Consider the following 15,460-nt stretch of genomic DNA (forward strand, 5'->3'; position numbering starts at 1 on the left):
ATTGTTCCAATGTAGAGATTTTTGGTCCTACGGTGTCCAAAATGATAAAAAAAGAATCAATTACTATAATAAATATTCAATAAGGTAGCGTCCATTAATTATGTAACGCTAAAATTGGAAATTTTCGTATGAGTCGTAACGCTTGAGCCTACTCTCCCCCTCCCCCTAGAGCGTCACGTAATTTATGGATGCCGCCTAAGAGTGTATCTGGTAGAAAAAGTAGCCGATAATGAACACAGCGAAAATTTTTGACAGTTCAACAAACAATCTGAAATCACAACCTACTAAGATCAAACCATAAAATCTGTTGGAAATAAATCGAATCACCCCCTGCATTTTTATAGCGAGCGTAAAAAGCTGGATAATGAGAAAATCTCACTTGTCTTACATAGCATCAGCATGAGCCTCTGTACGTGCCATAAATTCTTTTGTTCTTATGACTTTTACTGTGCGCCGTGTGTAGGTGCTGTCTCGCTCTCTCTCACGGGCAACTTGAAAACAGGGCGCACAGTAAAAGTCAAACGTTTTATAGCATGCACAGGCTCATGGTGGTTCTGACTTCGGTGAATCGCGCGACAACCGAAAGCTTAACCTGTTGATCGATTGGTTACTGTTACAACTAAGGACTGTTCATTTTATAAAGTAGACACTTTATTTATGCTATATCTTTTTGATTTATTGATAAAATCGTAATCGGTTTTCTGTGCATCGTTCAACTATTATTCTACAGTGCTATGAAAATATAAGATCTTAGAAAATGCTTTTCGTTGAAGAGCAAAATAGTTTTTCCAAAAACTCCTAGGAAAAGCTGTTTGTCAAAGTTTAACATTATTTTTCGCAAAACAAAAATCCTTATTTTTATGAACAAATTGTATGTTTGTATTCTTTACTATTCTACTAAAAGTATAGCTTAAAAAATCAATTTAATTCCACCGTTCTCTGACTTTAGGTAACTTTAGTGATTTATCCATTTATGGCCAAATTTGCTGATACACCATCCTTTCGCTTCCAGCAAAAGAGAAAAGTAAAAAGCATATTAAAAACAAGTTTAGACTACTTAAGAAACTATATTTGTATAAACGAGAGCTAAATTGTGAAATTAAACCACAGTCTTATGTACAATTTTTACACATTATGGTGGTTTTACTAAAAAGTCCCATACTTTGAAATCATGTACGCATATTTATCGATCTACCGCAAATTGTAAACATTTTTCTCCGAATATTTAAATTGGTAATCTCAGAATAACATATTATGAAAATAATATAAGGAATATAAATTCGATTTTATTACAGCAGTGTTGCCAATTTTGATGATTGTCAATGTACTTCGAAAGGTCTTCTATAAACAAAGTAGTTGTTTTTCTATTGTGCTTTAAATGTGACGTGGGGACTAAATAAGTAACTCTATGGAGGCACAACATTGTACAATACTAGTCGAACGATGTACAGAAAATCGATTGGAATTTCATTGATAAATTAAAAAGATACAGCATGTGTTATTCCACGGGGCACCCCCCAGAATTATTCCTTAGGGTTGGAGGAAGACTTCCTGAAAATTTCAGCTCATTTGGTCGTTCCATAAGCTGGCGCAATTGAATTGAAGTTAATATGGGACTTTCAGCTCAAACACATGGGAAACAGCACATCATCTCCTGTTTGAGTCAGCAAAATTGTTGATCGCGTTCAATTGAACCCAGAATGTCAAAAACAATACCTGATACCATAGCGCACAATATTGTAGAAGGTTATATGATGATTAAAATAGAGAAAGTTGGTGTTTTAACAATCTGAAGTAGATTTGCAATATTGCTTAGTATTTCTTTAACTTAGCTGGGTGGTAGCCACTAGGCGCATCATAGCCACCTATGACGCTGGGCGCGGTACATGCATATATGTGATTGTACGGGAGCCTAACTTTCAACAACTGAAAGGTTTATAAAAATTAGCTTAAATCCTGATACAACCTTCTGCAACTATGTTCATTAGGGTATCAACTGGTAAATTTGTCATTCTGGGCTTAATTGAACACGATTAACTAGTATACAGAACGAAACAGTGACATAGGGTAAATTTTCAATATATTTGAAACGAATATTCCATACAAACATCGAATTGAATGCGCCAGCTGGGGGAGCAACCAATTGAGTTGACATTTTGAGAGAGCTTTTTTCTTACCCTAAGGCACATATAGGGTATAATATTGGTATAATTTTCAAAGAATTTCGATATAGCCAAGTTTTCTTCAGATGAATGGGAGAAATTTAACCTGGTGTGAAAAAATGTAACAAAATCGACCGTTTTATTCCAGCAATTAATTCTCTCTTTGATTTTTATTCAATTTCAAAAGCATTTTCGCATGAAAAAAAAGTATTGCTTTAACGATATTTTTCCAAGAATACTTCATAAACTATTTGATTTATTTCCAATAAATTTGTAGCAATTTTTTCAAAAAACTTTTCGATATTCTCTATAGAATTTTAGTACAGTTAACTCTCCCTTACTCGATATTCCGTATCTCGATATCGAGTTAGAGAACCATAGTAAAAATTGGTTTTCATGGCTAACTCGATGGTCCCTTGGATCGCAGTTGCACTGCTTTTGTGTTCTGTAACTCGATACCTCCCTAACTCGATTGTCCCTTCAATATCGAGTAAGGGAGAGATGACTGTATAATCAAAATCCTCAAGGAACATTGAAGAGGAGCTCCAGAACTTTTGCAAATCTATTGGAAATTAGTCAAATAATGTTGTTCATACTTTCCTCCTGGTGGACATCCATTCCTTATATGTCTACGCTTATTAGAAAATAGATTCCCGAATATGTTCCCGGATTTACCTAAAGAATTTTACTTAATCTTTCAAAAGTTCAGTTTTTTCTCGCAATTACTCTAAAAAAATTTGACTCTGTCATATCCTAAAATTTTGCTGAAAGTTCTTCAAGAAATTCTGTTGTGAATTTATTTTGAATATGTTCCCAAAAAAATATTACGAATTCACCCGTGAAGTTCACCAAAAGTCCTGAAGAAACATTTCCAAAAATACAAATTGCGTCAAAAATTGTTTCCTATAAATTTTGTTTCAAATCCCACCAAAACTTTTGTTTCTGATATCAGCATAGCGGTAAAGGAATCTGTAGAGAAACATGTAGCAAAATATCTGGGAAGGGGGGAAGTATCTTTTAAGATATTCATAAAGAAATTTGTACTGATATTCCTCAAAACACTTCTTTAGCAATAGTTTAACCAATTATTGTCAGAATCCATATTCTTGGTTTGAAGTTTTGTGCGATACGAGGGCCGAATTTCTAGAGGCATTCTGGCACAATTCAAGAAAACTAAAAGTTAAGAAAGGATAGATTTCAAGGATAATTTTTAAAGAAGATTCTGATGGAACTTTTTGAGAAATTTGTTTTATTTGTAAATTCATTAGAGAGATTTAAACTATCCTGAATTTACCACTAGAGAAAAGATTATAAATTATCTTTCATTGAACCATTGCCTGCTTCAACATATTGTTGTTTCTCCTTCATTCGCATGACGCAATACCGGCAATATTTTCGCGTTAACTTTCTACAGTATTTACTACAAAATAATTTGTAATAGACCCTACAATTTTTTGTGAGGTTTCTGGAGTTAGGAAAACAAGGGGTTTTACATCAATATGTTCACCATATTATTGAAACTTCGGAGTTAAAACAAAATATTTATTATCTAAGATTTAAGTTACAAATACCGTAAAATCGGGTGTAATTGATAAGAAGGGTGAATTTGATCATCGTATCACACGATTTTATTCATTCGTAATGGAGCAGAAATGTCAATGTAAGCTGCAGTAAATGAACGTTGTTTGTCGTAACTATTGTCAAATTGTGTGTTATGAAGTTTTTTGCGTTAAAAAATGTTTATTACTACGGAAATAATGTTAAATTTCAAAATCATGCACGGTGCAGTATTGACACTTATGAACTTCTAATTATAAGCAAGGATTTGAACTTTGTATAAACCTGAAAGTTTGTGAGGATGCTTGAGATATATCCCCAAACCAGATTTCATCACTAAAACTCGTACCAATTAGCTCATATGGTTGAAATAATTGAATTTCTGTTAGATATCATTTAATTCCTTAGGAAATTGCATACATTTAGGCGTTTTCAGCGTAATTCTTGAAATTTATCTATTCGTTATTTATATAAATATTGCATTGTTAAGAATTTGACAAGCATATTCGGATTCAGGGAGTTCAAATTTATCATGTAGAGTTGTTTTGAAAACTAACAATAATGGCATTGACAATTGATCAATTTCACCCCGAAATTATTAAGGAGATTTTCAGCCCTAGGCTGGTTCATCTCCGTCCCCGAAATGAGATCCTCTGATTTTTTATTTTGGAGATATTTGTTAACACTAAAATTACATTTGTTAGAAAATTTCGGCACATAAGTCGATGAGGCTCACCTTCGTACTTGTTTTCCTGCATTTAGTTGTTTGGCATTGTTAACATTATAGAAAACAGACTAGAAAAACCGTGAAAAATGATCAATTTTACCCGAAATTACGGTACTTACAATTTTCAGAAATTCTACGGTTTAGTTCTTGAATTTTAAGACAGGAATTTAATATTTTTTTTCCGAATTATATTCAGGTTGCAATTAAAAAGAATACCAATAAAGTTCTTTCAAACCTTTTTTTTTTGTATGTGTTTCTGATATGGAGTGATTCGTAGAGGAATTTGTAAAGCAATCGCTTAAATATATTGAGATATTCCTGAAGAAGTTCTTAAACAGAAAAATGGAGTTTCCACTCCACTCTTTTAAATGTTATTTATGGAAAATTTCTGAGTTCACCATTCGGAAAACAAATTGGAGTTATATCTAGAACCAGTAAGAATACTTGATGGAACTGCTGGAGAATTTTTTTGAGAAGCTCAAGAATGAATTGCAAAATTTTAGTAAATCTGAAGATAAATTTCAAAAAATCCAAAAAGAATCGTTACTGTGGTTTAGAGAAAAAAAATCGTAGGTAATTACTTAGATAGATTTCTTTTGAGAATTTTAGGGAAACAAGAATAGAAATCTCTATGAAATTCCCGAACGAAGTAGTCGGGAAAACTTTTAATATTTTCGCGGAACAGTTTTTGTAAGAACAGTTGAACGTATTCCGGTAGGAACTTTATAGTAATGTTAGAATTCTTTTAATATTTTTTATTTAGGCATTTTTGAAAAAAAAAAACAAATAAAAATAACAACTTCCGAAAAGCTAAACGTAACATATAATTTGCAATTGGATTAGATGGACAAATTGATGTGAAGATTTGAGAAAAAGTTACACGTCTTCTCAGTGAGTTTCGACTCCACACAATAGATACCTCAGCTAGCGCAGTTGCTGGCTAGTGTAGTGTGCTATTCCTATACCTAAAAAACAATGCGCTCTCGGGCTAGGCATTGGATATACATAGAAAGCGTTGTGTTTGGATGGGCATATAATTCATCCGAAAGAGGTGCACTTTGCGAAAAAGGACCACGTGATTATTGAGCTGAAATCGAATTCAGGTTAACTTCTGCGTTCATGAGTCCTCTCATGGCATAGTGGTAATGCGCCCCAACTAGAGATCTGGGAGTCGTGAGTTCGATTCTCACTGAGAAGACGTGTAACTTTTTCGCAAATCTTCACATCAATTTGTCCATCTAATCCAATTGCAAATTAAATGTAATGTTTAGCTTTTCGGTAGTTGTTAAACTTCCACTCGGCTGGTTAGCCGTAAACCACGTTTCATAATTAAAAACAAGTAAATAAAAATAAAATTTCGAGAGAGTTTGAAGGTATGCGGGATGTTGCTCTTTGATTATAGAGATATCTAAAAAATAATTATCTGTGAAAAAATGCAGATATATCTGCGGATAACTTCTTTGAAAAATCATGAATAACATTTTTCCAATTGAATTCGTTTCAATTGCTCATGACATTCTTGTGGAATATTACTATTATATTATATTAATACATAATATTGCACATCAGCTTAATTATTATAGCCAAAGTTTCACAACTCACATAGAAATCAATAACTAATTACTGAGACGTCAGATTTGTAAACGGTCTTCGTAGTTGTAGGTGATCACAGTATCAATGTTTCTCTAATCTCCAAGAGCACATGGGCAAACACTATGATTGGTTGACCGATTTGCTTGCTTTTCGCATAGTAATTCCCATATAAACTTCGAAGGGCTTGTGCAGTCTCAATTTTCATCTGAATGAGCTCAAATTTTGAGAGGACACTTAGAATTTGATCTTCGAATGAGCGGTTTGGAGCAAAATCGATTTTTTGAACCACTCTACTAAACATGCAGTCTGTTAGGCTTTAAGAACAGAATCGCTTAAACCTCTAATACCCAAATTTTGTTTGGGTTTTCTTTTTTTCTGGAACATATTTTATTTTTTGTGTAACTACGGAACGAACAGGTTGGGGTTCATTCAAATATTATGTAACGCAAAATTTGTCAATTTTATACCCCCTCCCTCCCCCACGTAACAGCTTTTGTATGGAAAACTTCAATTTTTTGTATGGACCGTAACACTATGTAAGACCCCCTCCCTCCCCCTGTTGCGTTACGTAATATTTGAACGGTCCCCAGGAGTCCTGTAGGAATGAACTCGCTTTCAATCCAATCCGTGACATACAAGCACCACTTTATAGATCATTCACGCTATGTCTGAACCAGACGATTATGAAAATTTAATGTACATCGGATTTTTTCTCGCTAGGGATCAGTATTTGGTCTATATTTTCATAATCGGAAGGTTTTAACATATTCCATCGGTGAAAATTTGTTTTTTTTTTTCTTCTTTTTAGCTATTTTTCATACTAAAACCCATGAAAACCCCCTTTTTCGACGCATTTTAGCCCATACAAAATGTATGGAAAAAATTTCACCGATAGAATATTTTAAAACCTTCCGATTATGAAAATATAGACCAAATACTGATCCCTAGCGAGAAAAAATCCGATGTACATTCGATTTTTATAATCGTCTGGTTCAGACATAGCGTGTCATTCATTAGAAGTTTGTAATTTTTAATGCTCTTTTCCCTTGCGTTCATTATGTCCCTAATCATCATATGAAATTTTTAATCAGGATTCTACGATGGAAAGCAAGTATAAAGCAGATAATCTAATTAAACAAAACTAATTTGCACTTACCGAGTACGACCAAGCCGTTGCCTATCAGTCCTGCGAGACCTATCAATCCGAAGAACACCGGTACCATCATGGATACAATTTTTTCAATGTTTGTCACGTTTCCATGATACAGTGACTCGTTGTACCAGGCGAAGGTTTCATTCCACGTTGTATTTCCAAACATGATGATTGCCTGACTTTTGCTAGTGGCATCCGCTTATTGCAAACTCACGACCAACTGGGGACAGCACTATTTGCACCTCAAACAATTTTGATCCCAAGCATATGGCAGAGTTCGGTCTCTCCGGTATTTATTTGCATTCCTCAATTGTTAGTATGCACTCATGTTATTTCCCATATTGCCGGTGGAACATTTTTCAACCATGTCTGGTTCCTCTCAGCACTGGAATAGACACAATATACGGATATTGAATTAGATGCACCTACGGGGAGAGGCACTTAGGCCCCCGCATTCGAACTGTGATATCCAATTAGAGACCAACTATGTATCCGTAGCAATTGAAAAATGTATGCTTGAAATCTATCTGGCACTCATTTCAAATCTGTTTGCTTCATTTGCAGGTTATTGTATGCACCCCTATAAAAAAAATAATGCGGAATAATCAATTTGTATCCCTCGATTAGTTCGTATCATAAATTCTAGGTCTACACTTTGACGTTTATGTCGCAAATGTTACAATGTTACAGCAACAAATTTTCATATTCAAATGATGTATAAAATAATTTCAACAGCAATTTGTATTTGAAAGTCAAAACCGAAAAAATTACAAATGCCGTACTACGACATTGTTCCATTGCGATTCCCTAGTGTTATTACCCAAATTCCCAAATGGTACTTTTCCATGGCTGCTGTTTTTTTCCATCGGGTAGGGTAAATGAAATCTTCAATTAAAACTTTTCACTGGAAGGCCGAAGATGAACCCAGACGCAACCCGCCATCGCTTAGCCTTCAATCAAAATGAATAATAGTGTGGTTCGATTAGCGGAAAGTTAGTCATCAGTGGATTTTTCCCTATAATTTTAATATGAATAATTTTTTGTTTGTTTTTTTTTCACTGATTTTAAAATGTCTAGCAAAATTCGAATCTGTTATTATGGACCGATGCGCGAGTTCACTAATTTGACGTTTGAGCGGTGCCAAGTTCACTCGTTTCCATGGTCACATAAATAACACGGCACCGCTCAAACGTCAACGAGTGAACTCGTGCATTGGTCCATAGATGCTGATCTTTAACTTTTGATCCGTTTTAAAATCGCGAGGAGAAAGCAATTTCAACGTACTCGACCTAGCAATAAAACAGTACTTCTCAGTGCTACAAAAACAGTACTTTTCAGTACTATTTCTATACTATTGATAATTGTATCGAATGATTTTGATCTTCATCAAGGTTTCCTCCCAAATATCAAGAAAGGAGACTGTCAAAGTCGTCTTGAAAGGTACCTCAAGTGACAATAAGTCCCCTGCAGAGTTCAAAAATGGAATAAATGATTTACTTGGATTTTCCCCAGCCCAACTAATCATTATAATAATGAGGACCCAGACTAACAGGTTCTCTTTTGTCAAGAATTTTATTTAGTTCACTTTAATAAAAGTGATCTAAATAATATTACATTTTGAAAATAAGATTTCTCAGTTGGACGTTGGCTCTAAGCCATTTTGGAAATTATCTAAAATTTTGAAAAAACCTCAGAAGCCAATACCGGCATTGAAAGAGGGAAACAAATTATCACTAACTAATTGCGAAAAAGCTCAAAAACTTGCTATACAGTTTGAAAGCGCGCACAATTTCAATTTAGGACTTACTAGTCCAATTGAAAATCAAGTTACTAAGGACTTCGAAAATATTCTCAATCAAGAGAATGTTTTCGAAAATTCCTGGGAGACTGATTTGGAAAAAGTGAGAACTATTATTAAAAAAAATCAAAAATATGAAAGCTCCTGGTGATGATGGAATTTTCTACATCCTCATCAAGAAACTTCCAGAAAGTAGCTCATCATTCTTAGTTGATATATTTAACAAATGTTTTCAATTAGCATATTTTCCTGACAAATGGAAAAAGGCTAAGGTTGTACCAATTTTGAAACCAGACAAAAATCCTGCAGAAGCTTCTAGCTATCGTCCAATCAGTTTGCTTTCCTCCATCAGTAGCAGATTTATGGTCCACATCAACTTAAATTCAATTTTTGCCAATGACCAGTTCGGATTCCGTCATGGACATTTGACTATTCATCAACTTTTACGTGCAACAAATTTGATGCGTTCCAACAAATCTGAAGGCTATTCTACTGGTCTTACTCTTCTAGACATAGAAAAAGCATTGGACAGTGTTTGGCATGAAGGTTTGATTGTAAAATTAAAGAACTTTAAATTTCCAACATACGTTGTTAGAATAATTCAAAGTTATCTGTCAAATCGTACACTTCAGGTTAATTATCAGAGCTCCAGGTCTGAAAGAGCCTGTAAGAGCTGGTGTTCCTCAAGGCAGCATTTTGGGACCAATATTATACAATATTTTCACATCTGACTTACCTGAGTTACCTCAGGGATGTCAAAATTATTTGTTTACGGATGACACAGGCCTCTCCGCCAAAGGACGAAGTAAAAAAAATGTAACAAATATGTAGATTTCAATGAAAATGATCAACAAGATATATTAATTTGAAATGTGTCTTCGTCATTATTATCCAAATTCAAATCCATTCAGCAATCAGTGGCCAGATATAGAAAAGATTACACTTGTAATATTTGGAATGTTTAGAAAATTTTGGCGATTATTATAAACATTATTCATTTCCATCAATATTTCAGCTGATTTTCATTATCGTTGATCATACTGAAATTATCTTACATAACCTATAATAAAACAATTAAAAAAATAAAAATAATCTTTCTTCAAGTTACCGAGTCATTAAGAAAATTAAATGATATGACAATTTAGATAACACTCGAATCTGTTGTCCTCATTAATATTCAGGCTATTCCATCAAGAGCAATGATATATCAAAACAAATCGATGAGTTGATTGGGTAGAGATCTCCTGCAACATTGAATGCATTCTCGGAATAAATATCTTGTTTTAATGTAATATTTGCCAAAAAGAGCATATTATCTTGAAGCAATAAAGCCCCAACAGAATATACGAATAAAACTAAAATGGTTGACATGTATTGTTAACAAATTGGAAAACAATTTTCCATAAAGTCCATAAAGCATTGATTTTTAACTAATTTATCGAACTTTTTGTTCTATTGAATATAATTTAATACAGGTCAGACTCGATTATCCAGAGTATCGATTTTTTTTCCGGATAATCGAATCACTAAAAAAAAAATTAAATCTCTGATAAAAAAAACTTAAATATTATCTTTTTTCGTTATTTTATTTATATGATGCGGTGGAGTAGCCAGAATTTTTTTTCTAGGAACAGTAGGGGTTTTTACAAGAAAAATAATTTTGACCAGCATACACAAAAAAAACACTTTTTTAAACCCCCTTTCCTTAAATACATTCTAAACTGCAAAACCACTCATATTGTATATTGCAATACCAAATTATCTCAGATTTATGCATAAAAATTGAAAAACAAGAACATCAAAAAACAATTTACGGATAATCGAGTCTAAAATTCCGGATAATCGAATCCCGGATAAACGAGTCCCCGGATAATCGAGTCTCCAGATAATCGAGTCCGATCTGTATTCACATAATTATTTGAAGCTTTAAAAAAAGCTGTTTGATTGCATTTATCAAGAAAATCTGAAATTTCATTGATTTTTTTCAATTTTGTCATATTAATGTTTGGAAGCCGAATCATCATTTTATAACCCAAGTTTATAAGTCAAACAAAAAAAAAATTGATCAAAAAAATATTGTATTCCATTTTTTTCAGCGCCTCTCTTTTTACCGACATGGTTCAAAATGCTACGTCCACTAGCTAGGACCCATTCCTCCCCCTCGTCACACATCGTCACAAATTCTGGAAGCCCCCCCCCCTTTAAAAGCGTCATTTATGGACGACCCCTAACTGATGTCAAAAATATGAAGAATCTTTTTTTTCTCCCCTTCAAAATTTTCGGGGGGTGACATAAAAGAAAATTAATATTTGTATCAGCCTTATTTTCAGATAAAAACACTTTTGGTTAAGGTTTAGCTTTCGGAATTTCGTTAAAAAGCACCTCCAGGATGAATACCAACAGGCCTCGAAGAAGTGCCTCGTATAAAGATCCTTGCCAATCTTGCATCAGTGGAGACGTTCTTCATCGCTGTTCTAATAGATTTGAGACTGGAAAACCTGCTTCATGATCACCGTGTTCTCCAGAACAGAAAAAACCATGGGTTGAAATATGATAATAGTTTCGCATGGAAACCAACGGGTCGGCGAAGGCGTTTGGAACAACTGCAATCCGGAAGTGGTGGTTGGCGTGCTGTATGGAGGCTTCCGTTTGCAATCCTTAGCAGGGATTTTCATGGATTCTTGGCAAATTGGCGGCTAGCTTCTGCAGTTACAATTTTCGTCAGGCACAGATTATTTGAAGGACTCCGATAAAATAAATCGAAATGACAGTACTTATGTCCAAACAAGACACTCAACAAGACAAGAGATGTCCAACAAGACCTCAACCGCTACCGAAACGGCAATTCGCTGTGGGCTTGCAGGAGATTCAGCGGAAATATCTTGGCGTACAACTATGTCCGCCAAAGCCGAACACACAGCAAGTGGGCCCATCGTCGTCAAGCCAACCTGCGAGTGGTAACCATCCGGTAGCCAGTGTCCATGGAACAAGTTCAACGTAGCAGTAGACCAGTCGTCAGGCCTTGAACCACTAAGTAGCATGCACAAGCAGCAGTTACCACGGTGGGTAAATTATTCTCTGATAACATGTTACCACAAAATAGAACAAATGCATTACATCCGAACGCAACGTTTAAAGTGAAGCTTTCCTCATTGATTGAACACTCCCTTCGGCGTAACCAAAATCGTACAAACCTAGAGATCAAACTGCCAGCGAATATTAAGCTTGATTGGGCGCTCTTCAAGCAGAAGTGTTCGACAGTCGACCTTGGGACCTTCGGTGATAACATGGCACAAACGATATTGCTCCTTTTCAATCGTCCGAAGAAACTCGCTTTCAATCGGATAAACGAATGGTAAGGAAAGACTCTTTGTCAACGCACATTCGTCTGGCACCCCGCCAGAAAACGTTGGAAGATGACAACAACATCAGCAGAAACCATGCCCCATTTGCAAAAAATCGGGCAACAAGGTACGAGAATGCGACGCTTTCAAGAAGTGATGCTTGGATGATCGTTGGAAGCGCGTTCAAGAGCTTCACCTACATCGGAAGTGCTTGATTACGCATGGAAAGGCGTCGTTATGCAGTATGGATGGCTGTGAAGAACAATAAGCTGTTGCATCTTGCCACATCATTGCCAGCGAAGCCTTCAACAACAGAAACGGTCAATATCCACAATCAACGCAAGATGACAACGCTTTTCCATATAATATCGGTAACGCGATTCGGAAACGGAAAGTCTGTCCACACCTTTACGTTTCTGGATGAAGGGTCTTATTCCATGCCGATCGAAGTTGGGGTATTCCGCGAGTTGGGACTGAAAGGAGAAGATTATTCGCTTTGCCTGCAAAGGAAAAGTGACAAAGAGCGTACTGAATATAAACCACAGTTGATTCGACTTGAAATTTCTGGTCGAGGAACGTCTAAACGACATGTGTTGATAGCAGCCCACACGGTAGAGAATGTACGCCTCCCAAATCAAACTCTACCCTTTGTTCAACTGTCGAAACAGTTTTCGTACCTCCCTGGGTCTGCCCATTGAAGGATACAGCAACGCCACGCCAACCGTTCTCATTCGTGTGGACAACACGCATCTGAAAATTCCTCTAAAGATCCGGGAAGGTAAAATCAGTCAACCAGCGACAACAAAAACTAGACTTGAGAGGACTGTATACGATGAAATCCTCGGTGAAACTTCTCCAATAGAACGTTTTCACTACCATCTGTTTGAGGGACGGTGTAGTCCCGACGACGAGCTTCATGCTTCATGCTTCATGATGAAATTAAAAGATTTTGACTTTTCAAAAATTATATAAAATTTCACAAAAAAAGTTATTTTACATGAAAAAAATAAAAAAAATCCGTTTTTTTCGTGTTTTGAAGGCCTCGGAACAAAAAGTGATATTGCTGTTCTCATTTTTTCTTGAAAGTTCATAAAATCTAACGTTTAGGTACTGTCAAATTTTCAGCGATGTACGTTTTTTTAATATATTTTTTTAGGAATTAAAAATTTGTCATTTTTCATCGGCACACACTGTAGGTCTCAGCGCATTAGATATTCTATAAAGAAAAAAATCACAAGTTTTGAACAGCTCAACCGATTTCCAATCTTTTTTATAGAATAAAAGCTGAAATCCACTTTTCAGAAAAAAATATTAAACTCTGAAAAAAAAAATGTTTACATGAAAAAAATAAAATCTTTCTAAAAAACTTGAAATTTTTATATATTTTCATGTAGAGAAAATATTTTTCTGGGTTTAATATTTATTCTGAAAAGTTGAAATCTTAAGCTTCATTCCATGAAAAAAGATTGGAAATCGGTTGAACTGTTCAAAAGTTATGATTTAAAAAAAATATAAAAATCTAATGCGCTGAGACCTACAGTGTGTGCTGATAAAAAATGACTGATTTTTTATTTTCAAAAAAATATATCTCAAAAACTAAAAAACATACATCGCTGAAAGTTCGACAGTAAACGTGAATTTTTCTGAACTTTCAAGAAAAATTGGAACAGCAATAGCTCATTTTGTCCCAAGACCTTCAAAACACAAAAAAAAAAACTGAAAAATTTGATTTTCTTTTTTTTTTTTGTGTAAAAAACAATTTTTGTGAAATTTTGTATTTTTCTTGAAAAATCAAAATCTTTCCATTTTGTCCAAGAAAATTAAAAATCGGTCAAACGGTTCAAAAGTAATAAATTTTTAAAAAATAAAACTTTTGCAAAGTCGCGATTTTTCAGGTCCCTTTTTTGGAAATGGTCGCCCTAATCAAAAAAATCCAAAAACACGTGTATCCTTATGTCGAATAAATAACAAAAAAGCAAATTTTCACGGAATTCGGTGACCCATCCCATCTGCACATCGTTCAAATTAAAGGTTATTCAAGCGTCATTCAGCTCATGGAACTAACTGCCTGAGAGGTAATCAGAAACAAGGTTGTATGGTATCTGTCTTTCATTAAAATGGTTATCATTAATAACATCGCCCTCTTTCCAATTTTTTCGCCTCCCAAATTCAGTATGACAATTTTTCGCCTCCTTGGACCTGAGAAATCGCCCCCAGGGGAGGCGAATTTGCCCACTTCCGGAATCACTGGTGCAGTAGATTGCAATAAAGTTTGAACCGGTTACCATTACCATTACCATTTTACATAGAAAATTAGAATAAATGTTTCATTGTTAAGTATAAAAAAGAAACATAATTTTCCTTATGATTTTAAACTCTAAGCACCTAATTTGTTCTGGATCTTCCTAATTTGGCCATCCTCAAAAAAAATCATAGTTATTGGCAATTTAGGAACCCATGTTAAGAATGTGGCTGAAACCAACGAGATTTTCTATGACAAAATAAGGTTTCTGCCAAGTTCTGATATTTTTCACACATAATATGGTTTGAAAGCTTTCATTTGGAGTATTTGCAGTACATGCAAGGTTTCATGTATTTAAAAAAAAAAACATATTTTCTCTTATACTGACCACAACCGGTGCTGTTACGCTAATATTCCCACATAAATCAGCTCTTTATTAGAAACCTTTGAGTAGACATGTTGTCACGATGATCAGATGAAATTAAGTATCTAGGGCTCATGCTAGTTAAAAATTTAACTTTCAAAACTCACATTGAAGTTGAATGCCAAATGTAACAAATATATAAAATGTTTTCATCCACTTATTAACAGAAAATCAAAAGTTTGTCTTAAGAACAAGTTTTTGAAACAAATCTTCAGGCCAGCCATGTTGTATGCTGTACCAATATGGACTAGCTGTTGTAATACCAGAAAGAAAATTCTGCAGAGGATTGAAAATAAAATTTGTAAAATGATTCTCAAGCTCTTTCCCTGCTATAGTACTAATATGTTACATAGAATATCGAATTTTGAAGGATTGGAACAAATGTCAAATAAAATTATTTATAATTTTAGACAAAAATCGTTGCAATCTTCTATTGCCACGATTAATGCGTTACATATGC

The 15,460-nt window shown here is 34.6% G+C and overlaps 1 protein-coding gene across 1 annotated transcript in view; it reads right to left on the reverse strand.

The window, feature by feature from the left end:
• Positions 1 to 15,460, reverse strand: part of LOC5568864 (allatostatin-A receptor) — an 86,528-nt gene that overhangs the window by 58,086 nt on the left and 12,982 nt on the right. The window contains exon 2 of the mRNA XM_001652540.2: positions 7,196 to 7,577. Coding sequence (XP_001652590.1) covers positions 7,196 to 7,358 — 163 coding nt within the window. The 5' untranslated portion in view covers positions 7,359 to 7,577. The remainder of the gene's footprint in view (positions 1 to 7,195; positions 7,578 to 15,460) is intronic.

The sequence above is a fragment of the Aedes aegypti genome, chromosome 3 (assembly GCF_002204515.2).
Source record: "Aedes aegypti strain LVP_AGWG chromosome 3, AaegL5.0 Primary Assembly, whole genome shotgun sequence".
NCBI classification, from domain to species: Eukaryota; Metazoa; Arthropoda; class Insecta; order Diptera; family Culicidae; genus Aedes; species Aedes aegypti.